At 36.4% G+C, this 16,312-nt stretch overlaps 1 protein-coding gene across 5 annotated transcripts in view; it reads left to right on the forward strand.

Moving 5' to 3' along the window:
* syt7b (synaptotagmin VIIb) overlaps nucleotides 1–16,312 on the forward strand; it is a 102,012-nt gene that overhangs the window by 30,373 nt on the left and 55,327 nt on the right. For all 5 annotated transcript variants that reach the window (XR_001776466.1, XM_017304019.1, XM_017304020.1 and 2 more), the window contains exon 2: nucleotides 13,120–13,223. Coding sequence is in view for 4 of the 5 variants with exons in the window: in XM_017304019.1 (XP_017159508.1) it covers nucleotides 13,120–13,223 (104 nt within the window). In the remaining variant the exon portion in view is untranslated. The remainder of the gene's footprint in view (nucleotides 1–13,119; nucleotides 13,224–16,312) is intronic.

A 16,312-nucleotide genomic window follows, 5' to 3' on the forward strand; every position in this document is an offset into this window, starting at 1 on the left:
AATTTTAAAAGTTATGTTATCTCTAAATGTCATAGAAACCTTTCCCTGTGCAACACCTAGAGTGAAGTCAGTTATGTGTCATGTAATTCAACTTTACTTTAAGAGTTATAAACATCTTTTGGTGCTCTTTGATTTTTTTTTTCTTCCTATGGGAGGGTCAACAGGCAAAGGCTTCCACTAACAGAGAATCCATTTTTAAAACTTGACAGTGTGCGTATAAGTGATATTAATGTTTCTCATGAAATAGTTGGTGGGAAAAAAATATGTTATATAACCTCAACTGTGTGGGCATCTTTAAGAGCGGGCATGTTGATTGAATTTTGGAGCCAAAACTCTTTATAGCAGCTATAAAACATCTGGGACTCAGCGCAACAGATGTCAATCGTGGGAGCTTCTTCGTCAAATACTTACTTAAAACTGAATTTTCCTGGATTTTTCTCCTTTTTCTTAATTGAGGAACCAGTGGGTTAGTTGAATCAATTACTCTGGACTGCAAATGAGAAAATTGCTAGATTATTGTTTCCAAAGACACTGTAAGAAGTTTTCAGCAGGAGCTCACCGTCTGAGGGTCGTACTCAGGGGGCTGATTCCTTCATCACAAATGATGAGCTCAAACTCAGACTGACCAAGTAGGCCGCTACATGCCAGCTTACAAGTCTGTTTTTATTGAGCCGAAAGTGCTGAAGGCAGTGATTTCTTCATGCAGTAGCACAATGGGGAATTGTATTAACGCAAACAGCGACTGCAGCACATCCTGCCAACATGAACAAACAGCAGAGATTCACTAACCTTTTCAACAACATCTACTTTTGGCTGGGTGCAGCCAGCTTGGTACCGATTCAGCCACGATTTTGTGAAACGATGTGTGAAAAACAGAATTTCAAGTCCCATTCATTAATTACAAAGCAGGAGGGACAATGAGTTTACACGTTTTGTGGAAAACTATGTCGAAAATTAAAAGCCAGACAGAATTTGTGCCTCTATCCTTTTAGTTTGGCATTGCTACAGAGAACAAAATAAAAAATAAATATTTATTCAGAACTGTATTAATAGGATCAACGTGCATTTTCTGATAAACACTTTAGGACATAATTTTGTGATTCTTCACATAAAAAATCCAAAAGGTTAATCATTATTATAAATGCAGCCCATTCCAAACCTACATTTGCATGATTATGTAATTTTTTTTCTCTCTCTTTTTGGCTTGAGGGAAGAGCTGTTCATGTTCAAATTACATTTGAGACTTCGCTAAAAGGTTTTTCCTTGATAATTCGAGCAGAGAAAAGCTGCATGCATATTGTAATGAATGTCCTAAGGACCGATATCGGATATGTTATATCACGTTGGGTTATCTATCTTTGATACTTAGCTTGTGTAGGATTTACTAAATTAGCAATTTTTGTATTGTTTTCCTACTTCTGAAATACATGTTCAATGTCTTAATAACAGATGGATGAGTAAATTATTTCATGTTTTTTCTTTTCTAAACTAGATATATTGCATTATTAATACCACATGATGGCTGTAATTCAATAAATCACAGGCAAAGAAGAAGAAAAGACTTAAAGGCCCATTCTCACTAGTTCTTGACATACTTCCTTTTGCTTAATGCTGTCTCAGATTGCTGGAATCCCTCTGTATCAAGTTGTGATAGAAAATTTAAATGATGAAACAATGTATTAGAATTGTTTCATTAAAAAAAAATGCAGTTGAAACATGGCTGAAAAATAAAATAAAAAATATTCAACAAAACAAAAGCACCAATCATTCCGTTTTTCTTTTAAATTTCTAAAAGCTTTTGTTGGTTTGAATCCAGCTTCCCTCAATCACATGACCATGGACCTCTGGGTAAGACACTTAACCCCAGGTTGCTTTCCGATAAGCGTATCACTATGTGAATGTGTTGTTAGGGTGATTGGGCATTATGACTCTAATTTTTATACTTTTGAACTATTGGTAACAGGAGAAATATGTTTTATGCATTCAGTCAATTTACTAATCTGTTTGCTAATCCAAAAATGTTTGAAATTGAATGATAGAATAGTCTTAAAACTAAATAAATGCTTAAAACTAAATAAATAAATGCTTTTTCATAGTCACGTGACAGTGAATATGAAGTGGTTGTTGTCTGTGCATGGAGGAATCCTCGTATCTTGTTTTTCTACTCAGTTACTACAAGAACTCAGGCGTTTCTTTTGCAGATAGACACCGTCTATCCTGAAAAAATCTCCTTTTGGTAGCAACCTGCACCACCAAGCTGGGTATAATTTCAAGGTGTGTGGCCTTCTCATCAGCTCTGGATGAAGCACGCCGCCTCCTGAAGGCAGCCTTAAAGTAATTTTCTATAATCTACTAATAGTAAGTTGTCAAAAAAAGTGGTATGTCTCCAGCTAATAATATCGTCCGACAGGAGGTTATGCATGATAATTTTAATTTGGTCATAAGGTATAATCTCTCATATTGAATAAGAGTTGGCTGACCAAAAGAGCAACCAGAACCACATGCTATAAAATAGGGTGGAATTTGAAATCCTCAGAGAACAGCCCCCATAATTAATCAAAGGCACTTTACTAAGAATAATAAGCTAATGTGCAATGCTATGGTACATTTGTAGTAAAAATATATATCCACAATATTAGGTATAATAATTTGTTTTTATGGTGCAAGTCAATTGTCCTGTAATGAAGCTCTCGCAGATTTTAATTGTACTCTTACTTATTATGCTTATTTTTACCCCCAGCTCTTAGTCAGACATGCTTTCTCCATAATGCCCTACCGTTTTAAGAGTTTTAACCTCACTCTAGGACCTGTAATTCTTCTCGTCTCTTCAGCACCTCTGGGTGAGTCACAATGACTCTTCAGTTGTGTCCGTTCACCCATACCCTGTCTTATTGCACAGAGCAAACTTCTAAATCCTCCTCATTATGGACAACACATCACCGCTCCGGCAGAGAAACACTCTGACAGCACAATCTGCCTGCACAAGATAGTTTGACTGAATAAACACACCTACCAGTCAGGTTTATTAGGTTATGAGTCAGTCATGGGTCTGTGGTATTACAACCCTTTGAGACAGCAAACAGCAGCTTGTTTGCCACACTTCACTTGTGCATGATGCAGTGTATTTTTAGTCTCCAAGAGGAAAACCCATGAGGCATTGTTTTTAAAGTTTTCATCCTCACATAGCATTGCTTCCATATCTCTTTGTTTGACATAAATGTTATTTGTGAATGGAATCGCAAAAACTGGGGGAGGAAGGGAGAGATGTGAACGACCACTTCCCCAAGAGCACAGCTTATGTAAGAAATGGGCAACAGAGCAAATGGTTTTGACGTTTCAGCTGAATGAGTAGCAGAGACAGTGTCACAACGATAGATTGGCATGGAGGTAATGAAGTCAGATGATAACCATCAGGGGATGTGGTTTGCTGAAAAAGAGGCGGATAAAAAGCAGGTGGAATGAGAATGGTATGTGACAGAAAACTATGTGAATGTTGAAAAAAAACGCAAAATATGACAATGCTAAAAATTACCTTTTTTCTTTGCTTTACACTTTATCAGTGGTTTAATTTACAATGAAGTTTTTTTTAGATTTGCTAGATTTTCTGTATAAAACATTGCAAAATGATGTAGTGTTATGTTTTTTTGCTCCTGATATACAAAACTGACTTTCCAAGAAACAAACATTCCAACATAAACAAGTCGTTTTAATTGTGTTGTTACGTCAGAGGAACTTCAGAAACATACTAAAGGCATAGTCATGTTCAGAAAACATTTTTAATTTTATAGTGCCTTTAAAATGTCTACAGGTAATAAGTGTCATGATAAATTATTTTTAACTCCACCCCATTAATGTTATATTTACAAATACCACACCCTGTTTAATTTAACAATAAATAAAAAAAAATCCAGAAATAGCAACAAGAAAAAAAAATCTATTTTTTCTTGTTGCCAGTTGTATGGCAGCAAAATTAATACTTGCTGCACAATTTTTAAATTAAGTTTCAGAGTTTGGTTTTAATTAAAAGTTAGGAATTCATCAGCATCCCATATCGATAATAATTCACTAAACCTTGCAAAATTTCTCCAACCTTTTGAAGGCATGTGTGAAGACACCTCTTGTCCAACAGCCCCTTTCATGTGTGGTCACATTTTCTAGCAGATTCAGTTCTAAACTCTGGCTGGCCCAATCCAAAACTTTAATTTTCACCTCACAAGGTCATGTCACAGAGGGAACATGCTATGATACTGATAAAGAAACTCTCTTCATCTTCTGCTTTCAAATAGGCATCTGAAAATGTGAAGCTGGCATACTCAACTTAAAAATGCTGTGTATAATACTGTGCATTGTTGCAGTTTTCTCGTGACTGACACCCTTATAAACAATGAGATCCTGTAATTCTTTGAAACCTGTCTGGGATGTGTCTCTTTAACTATTAATCCATCACAGGTGTTGCGTCTGTGGGAGGAAGCCTGAGTATCTGGATGCACGCAGAGAACACAATGTAGCAAGTTCTGAATGTCAGGATATCTGAACTCTGTTTTTGATTCATTAGATTCTTTACAAATGATAGCTGGTGTACGCTCAATAGGACTTTGAATACAAAGAATGATTTTAAAATGTGCTTAGAATAAAAAATGTGCTTAAAATGTGCTTAGAATATTAGCATAGATCATAGATTTCATGCTGAGTTTATTTGAATTGTAGAGAAATTATGCCATATTTTTGAGTCGATTTATTTGTTTTTAATCACAAAAACTTGGCATTAAAACGGGTGTGCACACTTTTCAAAGTCACTTTATTTAGAACATAAATTGACATTTTTTGGCATAACCATGCATAATAACTTCTCTGACAATAATATCTTCTGACTTCCTTCCTTTGCGCCCGTCATTACTATGAATGCTAGAGGGGTTTGTCACATGGACTTATTTCAAATGGCTCTTGCTACCATTTGTATTGGGTGGATCAACGTTAGATAGTCATGGCTGCTTATCATGGCTCCATTCGACATCTAATTCCTCTTACAATGTTTTCTTGCAACTTTAAGACTTTTTAAATACCATCATATACTCACAAAGTAACATATAAATGGTTATATAAGCCTGCCGGAAGTCATAATATACTTTATAAAAAACATATGTATTTTTTTATGTAAAGGATGGAGGTTATTATGGTATAAATGAAACCATACTTATCCAAAATGAGATGGTAAGCCTCAACAGTACTTCTTCAGTGGCAGACTGTTGAAATTATTATTTTACTAGACTAAACAAATTAAAGATATCTACTGTGCAAGTTGCAGATCACAAAACTGAAACGAGTAACAGCCCAGTGCACCTTTTTTTAAATTTTCTTCTGAAAATTCTAAAGGAAGACTAATCAAGGTTGATGAAGTTTGTGTAACAAAACCTCTTCGGCACAGAGCCAATTCAAGACAGGGAGAGAGCACATCTCTCAAGAAATGTGTCCGATAGTGTCTTATGATTGAATGTGACAAAAAAATGCAACTAAGTATAAGAAGCAATAAAAAATATAAACCATTTGCATCTCAAAAGTAAGATATTTGGTTGTACGTTCCATAGACTAACTCAGCTATTCAAATCTTAAAGAGTTTTCTATAAATTATCCCACTCTGAATCCAATATGTCTCCAATCTCAACATTTAAATGAATTCTTAATGCAAGTGGTACCAAATATTAGAAAGTTTTCTCCTTTGTTTGGATGCTAATCCCTCTTATTTGCAAGCTGCATTCGCTTCCAGATATATTTTTTATTTACCAACTGTTCATACTCATGTAGACAGACTGTAAATGTTAAGACTTTTAGTGAACTGGGTATTTATATAATAAAAACTCAAGAGCAGACTTTCAGATACAGAAAACAAAGAGGAAATCCCAAACTGAGTAGAGAACTGACAATAAATGAATCAAAAAAAAAAATAGGACAGTTTATAGAGGAGGGCGATTACTGGCATGCAGTGTGATTAACAGGTGGCAATTGTGGGAACAAAGATAAATTAACAAGAACTTGGAAACACAGCAATCTGGGAACACCAAAGCAATGACTGAACATAGCCAAGATAATCTAATAAAAGTAGAAGTAATGAAAATTAAACACAAGGGAAACAGCAGAATAATAAAAGTGCAGTTTGACTGAACATGACTGGATACTGAAATACCAAATAAACCACAGCAACATACCAGAACCAAAGTTTAAATAATTAGTGATACCAAATAGTGTTAAATAAAGAAAGAAGCAATTCTACTAATATACTTTTATTTTACGGTTCATGTGGAGATTTGATTCCAGTTTGGGTTTTAAGCTCACAAACTAAAACAGATTGATGTGCTCAACCCTCAACAACAAATGACCCCATTACAATCCCTCTTTAACTATCAACGGTTGTTAAAGCAACTTCACTTTCCTAGACAAGCAAACAGTCTGCAATTTCACTTTTATGGCGTAAACTGTCTTTGCTGTCTGCGGCCCATTGTTTCAGGGGTTTTGTGCTGACAAATTTGGAGCCTCTTTCTACCAATAATGAGGTAAATAAACAAAACAAAATGCCACATGGAGATAATTAAGCAGATGCTCTGTTGCTGGCTATGTTTTGCACTTTGGAGAACCACCAAGATCTGATTAATCAGACATTTGTCTATTAGCTTGTATGTGAACATCTACATTAGCTGATAATAATGCAGTGTTGCGTTTTCTATTGCCGCATTTAAATCTGTTGCATAAAAAAAAAAAATCAGAAGTTATGTATGAATCTCAAGTGCAGCACCTATATAAATATCCATACAAAGCACAGGCATTTTAGTATTCAGTTAAAACATTGTTGTAATTGAATGAAACTAATGAGAATGTCAGCTGGGCCACCTTTGGGATTTCAAAGGCTGTCTAATTATCTCCGATCTCACCCACCGTTTTATTTTTAACATCTCATTCTGAGCTTCAAGTTGTCCAAAAGCCAAATGCAGGTGATGCAATCCTGATCTTTGATACTGTCACAATATTTAAAGTGAGGCATGCTTTGCTCTGTAGTTCTCTTCTGTATAATTGGCTGCTCAGCTTCCTCCCACTAGTCGACACTCTTCTGGCACTGTGTCTGTCGTAACAGTCAGGGGTCACCTCCCTCTGTGTTGGCCCTCTCCGTGTTGTGCTGACCTACAACAAGAGATGCTCCTCAGGAGGTCCCCAGTGACTAATGGTGCTTATTCTCTGCGTCGTGCCAGGAGCTAGCACCTAGGGCTGAGTGAATAAAATACAAACAGATAAGCACAGCAGGTGGAGGGGAAGAAAATACAGAAAAAAAAGGGGGCATATTTGACAGAAAGATACCGGTGCCCCCAAGAGAAGAAGGTATGGACTGAATTAGGACAGACAGTCTGGGGGAGTGTTTGAGTGGGAGCCTGCTCTAACTTTGCTCTGTAGCATGCTCCGAGTATTCAGAAGGTGCATTTGTTTTTGCTTTTTTGCATGTGTAGTAAAATTAAAACAATAAGCATCTAGGACAAGAACTGTTGATGGTACTTGGACTGGCCAGTGGGAATTTGACACAATAATTTGTAAGTTTCTATGAAATACTGTCCTGTAATATGGAGATACAGTTGTTCGTCCACATTGGTCTCTACTGCAATCAGAAAGTTTCTCAAAATAGAAGTGCAGAGGAACAATTTGGAGAACTTGAGTCCAATTCTGTGCCTTTTATTTCTTAGTCTATTCAAATCTTAAAGAATTTAGATGATGATGTATTAGTCCTAGCTTTAGGTTTTTTAGGTCTTCTGTGTTTCCATTCAGTTTCTTCTCTTTCCATTATTCATCCTGATAGAAAAATAAGGACCAAAGCCTTGCAAAAAACCAAGGGAGCGCAGGGAGCCAGAGGAGAACAAAGAAACATCAGGAACAAACAAACACCCAAGGAGAATGACTGGGGAACAGTATCTAATGAGGTATGATGAGGTTTAACAGGAGGGATGAAAGACAGGTGAATAAATATGTGAAAGCTGGAACAATAGACTGAGCTGATTAACTAACAGGTTGTAGGTGTGAGGGTAGAGAGCAAACGGCAGGCTGAGAAGAAAGAGAGAGAGAGAATGACGCGGCGAGAGAGAGCACCCAATAGGGATCTAGGAAAATGAATCTCAGAGTAACTCATAATAAGACAGGGAATAAATAAACAGAATAAACTAACATCACTGAGAAAGGAGTGAACTAAAGCAAATATGATGCAATCAAAATAAGAAACTAAGGAACACAATGATAATCAAACTGGAGTGAATCAATACACCAAAATAACTCCTTACACTAACAAGTTCCAAGTTAGTGTAACTTGGAACTTGTGGTATCAGTCGTGATGGTGGTATCATGACTGACACCACCATCACTTTTAACATTATATGGATTCACTTATAATGGCAAACAGGACCTATCCTGCTTGCCAGTGATAGGTCCTGCTCCTGATTCAATATGTGTTTTCTTCAGTAAAGATTATGTTCTTGTCTGCTGGTAAAGCTTCATCAATTAGTTCTTTCTCCTGTATATCTTTTTGCAGTTCTGCAATATCCGGTTGATTGTAATTCAGCTTCTGATCTGTGTAGATAGTCATCATGCTCCATGTAATTGAAACATCTCCATTATCTACTGCTGCCAGTGGCTGATGGTCACACAACTGTCAGATTCTTCTTTTTATTTTTAAATACTGACCACCTTATTTTTTATTATTTATACAAGAGTCCTGAAAAAAGTCTAAAAACATATTTGCATTAAGCTCTTACCCGAGTGGGTAGCATCCAGCTTGAACACATTAATGTCAGTCTGCATTACTGATAGATGCATACAGTTTTTGACTGCTCCTGAATACTCAGTTGTCATCTGTCTTTTTTGTAAATACTATTCCAAGAACATTTTCTAGATCATCCATCTGTAAGAAATCCAACAAACAACATGATGTGTAGATTCATCAAAGGTAACACAGAGCAGGAGCCGACTTGTAATGAGTTGCTGGATATATGAGGGCGAGGGGGATGTGGCAACAGCAGGTTTATTAAGGCCATTTCTCATGTAAGCAACTGCAATAATTTGTTTTATTACCATGAGTGAAAATTATTTTTGAAGGAAACTCTTTCAAAGATGGGAGGCAGACGAAGCATTTGACAGAGAAGCAATGCACTTCTGCCAATAAGTTAACATTAACAAAACTGTGCATTACACTGCTTCTATGCTATAAATGATCGCAGGCTACACTTGCAGTCGCTCTAATATTTAGAATAGTGAGAGAAGAAAAGAGCAAGAATGCTTGAGCTGTTGTTAAAGAGTCTCTGTTTACACTGGGAGCCACAGGAGGTTCACAGTGTGAAACTAAACAGCACAGCAGGTATTTTAACTGGAAATAATTCACATTTATTTAACCTGCCGTGACCTGAGATTACATGGGTGCAGCGCGGACTGTTTAAAGACAACATAGTGTTTTTCCACATAAACAAATACTAAAATTTATTATCGGCATCTAAAAAAAATGGTAAACTTAAAGTAAGCACAATCATACTGAAAACACATGTATTAACTTTTCAGTTCTCTCTGTTAGAAGTTATATCAATTTTCCCATTTGAAGCAGAATATTAAAGAATTGTAGTACAAAGCTGTTATTTTAAGTGATGCGAGTGGCAAAAGTGAACTGACTTTTTTTTAAAACTTTATATCATATTACTATTGTTATTTTCCAGCATGTTTGCAGAATTAATTAAAGATATAACATTAATTTGGGTTTTCTATTTAGGACAGATAACTTTATCAGAATCTCTTTCCAAACAACATATTTAATTTTTTATTGTTTTGAATTATTATTGAATTATTTTGTTGTAACTTTATTTTCTCTATGTTCAATATTAGTCTTTTCTCAGATTTGTTTTCACATCCTTATCAAATACTTATTTTTTTAAAGTGTTTTTATTGAGCCATAAATGGCTTTAATCAAAAGACCCTCATGTTTTGGATGTAACTTTTATGGCTTTACAGAGCATAACACATTTCAAGTGTTTATTTCTGCTTATTTTTAACAATTACAACTCACAGCTAATGAAAACCCAAAATATGCATTTTCATTTAGTATCTGTTGTGATGTGTTTAACTCTTAAAGTGAGTGAAGGTGTCCTTCATTTAAGAAAATGGCTCCTAATTTTGACTTTCTGTGCACTTGCACTGAGGCTGCATATGCTGTAATTTTATCATTGCAATATATAGCTTTATTAATGTTTCTAATTGATTAAAGCAACATGAATTTAGGGTCTCTTTGACTAATATATTTGGTGACACTTGTTGTTTCCTTGCCAAAACAACAGATGTTCACTAGATGCAACTTTTTCTATGAAACCTTGCTGTTTAATGAATGTACTTCTCATTATCATGGGTCTATGTTTGCTATAAACCCAGAGCAGAAAAACATTAACACTTTACTTATTTATTCATTGCAAGATATATCTCAACAGACCTGATCACAGATTGGATCACTGCAGATTTTTTGGAGTATAAAAAAAAGTTGGATATGTACACTTTAGTCAAAAAACTTTTAAAAATGTTCATTCTGAAGACAATGAGCATTACTATCGTTTTGTTGGAAGTGTTTTTTTTTTTTTTTTCTTGGTGAAGGTTTTAGTTTGTCCTGTTCTCAGGTGATAGAGTCCTTACAGAACACACAAGGCCGTTGTAATACATGGGCGGCAGCTGCAACACAACTCAGCATCTATCATCAATTTGAGAATAACTGTGATTTCATTCCTGGGCTACAAGTGAAACTGCTGAAAACATACAGATGAGAGAGGACAAATAAATCAGGTCTATAAAAATGGACGGCCTAACAGCCTGACTTTGGACGCAAAGACTCAAGATGTAGAAAAGGAAAAGAACAAGAGAAAGCATGTTGATGGCATTAATTAGATAAGTAGGAACAGCGAAAGGAACTAAAAACTGTAAAAATGAAACAAAAGAGGATTAATAAGTCACAAACCTCATATTGCTGAAATGCACATGTTTTCAGTCAAAACTTTGCCTCAGACCGACTGAAACAATAAAAATCTGAGTGTGATGAATTTGAAAGGTTTGTTAGTTCATGTTTACTGGAAGCTTTCCAGGAACAAAGGAAACAATGAAACTGAAAAGCATTGAAGTGGTGGACGGTTTGGGTTGGCAGCAGTCTGACTGAAATCACAGGCCAACAGAGCAAAGGGGACCAGCCAAGAGAAAAAGTCCAAAACTGGGCTGGGAATCAAAACAGGGCAGATGATCTGACAGGGAAAATAGCTGGAAAGCCAAGTCAAACAGAGCAAAGCAGTCCATACCAAAACTGGACAGCTTCATAAACTGGAGAGGTTAATGAGTGAATGGAGAGTGAAAAAGGGAATAGGTTAAGAGAACTGGACAGTTGGGATTGGGAATGACAAAATAGATAAGTGTGGGACAGGATGTAAAATGACTGGAGAGGTAATGAATGTAATAAAAAGATAAGTGAATGAGTAAACAAGCCAAACAGTGATAAATCCCATTCAGATAAGTACATTGGTTTGCAAAGACAAGTGTCTTGCAAAACAATTTAAAAAATATTTGGACACAAATTCACAGACAGAAGACAATTCATGAATGAATGAAAGTTATTAAAATGTTGTTGATGGATATTTACTCTCCGGCCCATGTGTTTCCTCCACTTTTGCGCAGGACAAACAAAGTAAGAAAAAACTACATAAAGCAGATGACTCACAAGATTTTCAGAGCAGGGTTGCATTTCACCAGCAGAGCAGCTCCAAAGCAAGTTGATTTGAACTCTGTGCTTATATGCAGTTGGGCAAATCCAAAACCATAAGATGTGACCTCCATCTGTACCTGCTATTCGGATGTGTCATCTGCATAATGGACTTGGATATTTACATTTATATCTACTTTTGTGAGAACTTCACTTTTTTAAACTCTTCTCACAGAGGTTAAATCTGATTATGCAAACGAAGCGGGTATGGTTGGTGAACAAACTGACAAGGAAAAACCCCAGTACAGGCTGCGGTATGAATTTTATATTTTACTTTTTGAGAGATGAACTTGAGAGCCTGTCCTTCACAAACCTTCTATCAGATTCTGATAGCGAGTTTTTTTTTTTCTTATTTTCAATTCATCTTGCTTAGTTTATACCTTATACTACATAATTTTTCAACCAGTATATATAAAGTTACATTTTGCCAAACTCTGCAAGTGGAGGACATTGATTGACTCAGTGCAGGCAACATAAAATTCAAACTAGGAACAAATGTTTTTTGGAGGGCAGAAAGAAACATCAACACATTTTGAACAAAACGTAATAAAAAAATAACCACATCAAAATACAGAACAGGTGAATATTTCCCAACACCGGTCAATACACAATTATAAAATGCAGCACAAATAAAATCCATAAATCTCAATGTAAAAAAAAAATCCATAAAGCTAATATTTAGAGGTGAAGAAGAAATGCATTTATTTTCAGGTTGAGAATATCTCGAAATAATTATAGACTGTGCTGGAGAGAAAAGAATGTGATGGTTATTAGCTCATTGTCAGCGTTGTTTTGCCTTTCTGCCTGTGCATTCTGAATTACTTAGCAAATAACTGAATGAATGTCATGCTTGGGAGGCAGTAATTGAAAGATATAGAAATTGAAAATAGAGCCTTCTGGAAAATAAATCATCTGTCAAGACAGGAACAAAGTTTGTAAGGGATTTTGGAGATAGAGGAGAGAACGGAGGTCGGTAATTGCATGGCTTCTGGCCTCGTGATATATTTTTTCACCCTGACATGTGCGCATCCCTCGTTGACACATGCAGGGAACATGAGCAAGAAGCCGTTTCATTGCCTTTATGTCTTTTCCCCTGCACTGCTTTTACTTTTCTCTCTCTTACTGATGAAAGATGCCAGATGACAAGGATGAATGGAGAAGGAAGGAGAGAAGCCATTGATCCTGAATATCCCACGAATATGACTTTCGCTAACATCAGAATGTTCATATGTGAGCACTTTAAAAATCTGGAGTGTAGTATGGAATGCACTAATTCCTCTATATCTGTCTTTGTCTTCTCGGTCTTTGTCTCTCCCTCTTAGGCTCAGTGTCACTCAGTGTACTCCTGCTCTCTGTTGCAGTCGTAGTATGTGCCGTTTGGCTCGTAGCTTTATGTGGGATCTGCACCTGGTGTCAACGTAAACTGGTAAGTTGCGTTGCCTAACATTTTAGCGTGCTTTTATTGCTAATGACAATTGTTTCTCAGTTTCTTTGACATACTGAGTGTATGTTGATGGCACATACACTCAGAATGTCATTCACTTTGGATTTTTCTGAGAAATCAGATCTATTGCTGTCTTTACTCCTTATTTTAATAGCCGTATTCATTTACTTGGGGTTGTTCAGATTGATCACATGTAGTCAGTATCTTACAGGCAGTAGAAAGTATTTAGATGGTCTCATGACAAACAGGCCAAAGCAGAAAATAAGTGGTTCTGTAAATATTAGCATTTGCAGTAGTGCTAATACAGTTTTCACTGTGTGTAATGAACTGTTAACATAGACAATTCCTAGTCCCGTGAATACTAAGGGTCTACTCTATAATCAATCAATCCATCAAATTTTATTTGTATAGCACATTTTAGCAGCAAGGCATTTCAAGGTGCTTTACATAATTAAAGAAAAAATAAAAACAGCATGTGACATTGAATAAACAGTAAGAAAGAGAGAGATAAAAAAAAAAAGAAGATGATAAAAACATACTTTTGTTACGGAATTTAAGCGCCTGTCGTCGCCGGAGTCCACCGTCCGTAGACGGTTTAAAGTAAGTTTCAGCTTTTGGCTTACTGCTATATGGGATTCAGTCTCAAGCAGAAAGTACCATAGCTAAAATAATGCGGACACGTCTCTTTTGGGGTGCATGTGTTGGAGCAGTTTTTCCTTGGCCCACATTTTTCACCAAGCCATACATTTAACATTACTATAAAAAATAGGAGCAAGTACAGTCACTAAACTACTAGAAGGAGATCTTTGTAAACAGATAAACTTGTACCGAACCAAAAACTCAGTTTCTCAGAGGAAGCAACTGGTTTAGCCTGCTAGTGCAGCAGAATAAAGTCTTCTATGTGCATCACATTTCTCATAACAGCTGACTCAGAGGCAGGTCATTCTGTACTATGTAAAACGATTTCAACCCAAACCTCACAGCATTTTGAATCGATTCTTTCCAAATCACTCATTAACTTCACCATCTTTAGGACATTTGTTTGCATTGCAGCACATTTAAAAAAAAAACATCCTCCATGAAGCCATGGTTACCGCACATGCTGAAAATGCACACGCTGAAAATGCTAAACGTATTCTGTCACAAGTCTGATACTCCTTATAACACAGCCTCTGTTATCTCAGAATAACTTCAACCAGATTGGCCATTACAAAGCCACTGTTGAAGACGATTCGCATCAAGCTTGACTAGAGTTTGTCAAAAGCCAAGCGGGAGACTCTATGGTCAAAGGGAAAAACTTATTTGGTCTGATGAGACCAACATGGAGCTTTTTCAGACGAGATGCTATGTGTGGCTGACACCAAGCTCTGCATAGCATCACAAAACAAACCATTTCCACTGTGAAGCATGGTGGTTCCTGCGTCCTATGAAGCTTGTAAAGACAGAAGATGAAATAAATGGCTTGAAGGGAAATCCTGGAGGACAATTTGTTTCCATCTACAAGAGAACTATGGCTTTTAAGAATATTTTTCAGCAAGACAATGACGCAAGTAAAGCTACACAAGAATGATTTGAAGACAGGAAGGTGGAGGTTCTGGAATGGCCCAGTCAAAGCTCAGACTTGAGTCCTATAGAGAATGTGTTGCTGAATTTGAGAAGTGCTTAAAATGGGTGAATATTTATGCATTTTTTTTTTGGGTCAAATTTTCAAATTGATTTTTAACAGCAATAAAAAGGGCCTATGAACTTTTCATAGGCACTGTAATGATACATCTGAACCTCATTTGAGAGACAGAGCAAAACAAAGTTCACTCTTAGTGGATCTGCAGTGAGATTTCTTCTCATTGCAGCACATAAAGTGGTGTGCAAAGACCCAAACATAAATCAGTGGAGGCAGTGTTAAAAAAAATATGAAAAAAAGAAAGAAAGTATAACAAAGCTGCAGGAAACTTCTAGTTTTAGTTGTTTCACATGGTGAAAGTTCAGTGATACTCCAGCTAGCCCGGGGTACTGTGAAACATCTACAAATACAAGAAAGGATTCTTTCAAGAAAAGATGTTTGATTCTTCAGAATCACTGTATATTCTTGAAAGATGTGTGTAATCTCTTCCACTGCCAGAAGGGGGAAATGTAAAATTCTGAACTGCAGCATGGAAATATCATCCCTCACTAACCATGTTTATGCTGTTAAGGATTATGAACAATTTGCTGAGGATGAGTTATAGTTGTGTAGAAAGTCAGGCTTCTCTGTTGACACCAGTGTGACCTTGAATTGAATGTACACTCTGTTGTTGTTGCTGATTTGTGCTTTGCTTTCCAGAAGAAGAATGCGGCTGTGTTTCCCATGACAGAAAACGCCAGTGTCCTTCATAAACATGCCTCTGTATGCTCAGAGCTTGTGCATCATGGTTGTTTGCCTCCAGCCCACGTCACTATGCTAATGAATCATATGTTAATGGAGATATATCTGCACTACTGGCCACTGAAGGAGCTGTAATTTGTCCTATAAGTTTTTATATCTGTTGTTGTCATTTCCTAAATTCGGTCCGCCGGTCCTCCTTGCTGTTCTGCTCTCTTTTCTCTGCTTGTCTTAGTGTCACTGCTGCACAGCTTGTTCATAAAACATGCCAAAGCTGAGCACTAACTAGGCTGTTCAGATGAAATGCATATCTTTAAAAGATATAGCAGTCTATTGTTCACACCTGACAAATTGATTTTTCTTTTTTTGCATTTTCAAGGTATCAGTGTCTGTCTTTGTTCTTGTCTTACCATCGTTTTTCTTGAAGAGCCTGTCGTGCATTTATCTCTTTGTCACTTAATCTCCATGTTCATGTCAGGATGATTCCTTTCTACAGTATCACCCCTCTCCTATGTCATGCTATGACGGGGCACGGCATTGTTATGCTAACAAACGCTTATGGAGAAAAATGAACAGAAATTAAACGCATGTAACAGCTAGAGTGATTTAACAGCATTAGATTTATGAGTTAATGGTGAAAACAGTATTTGGAACATTAACTATATTTATCATTGTTTTGAAAACATCATTGTTTTCCAAAGCATAACCATTG

Source organism: Poecilia reticulata, linkage group LG3 (assembly GCF_000633615.1).
Source record: "Poecilia reticulata strain Guanapo linkage group LG3, Guppy_female_1.0+MT, whole genome shotgun sequence".
NCBI lineage: Eukaryota > Metazoa > Chordata > Actinopteri > Cyprinodontiformes > Poeciliidae > Poecilia > Poecilia reticulata.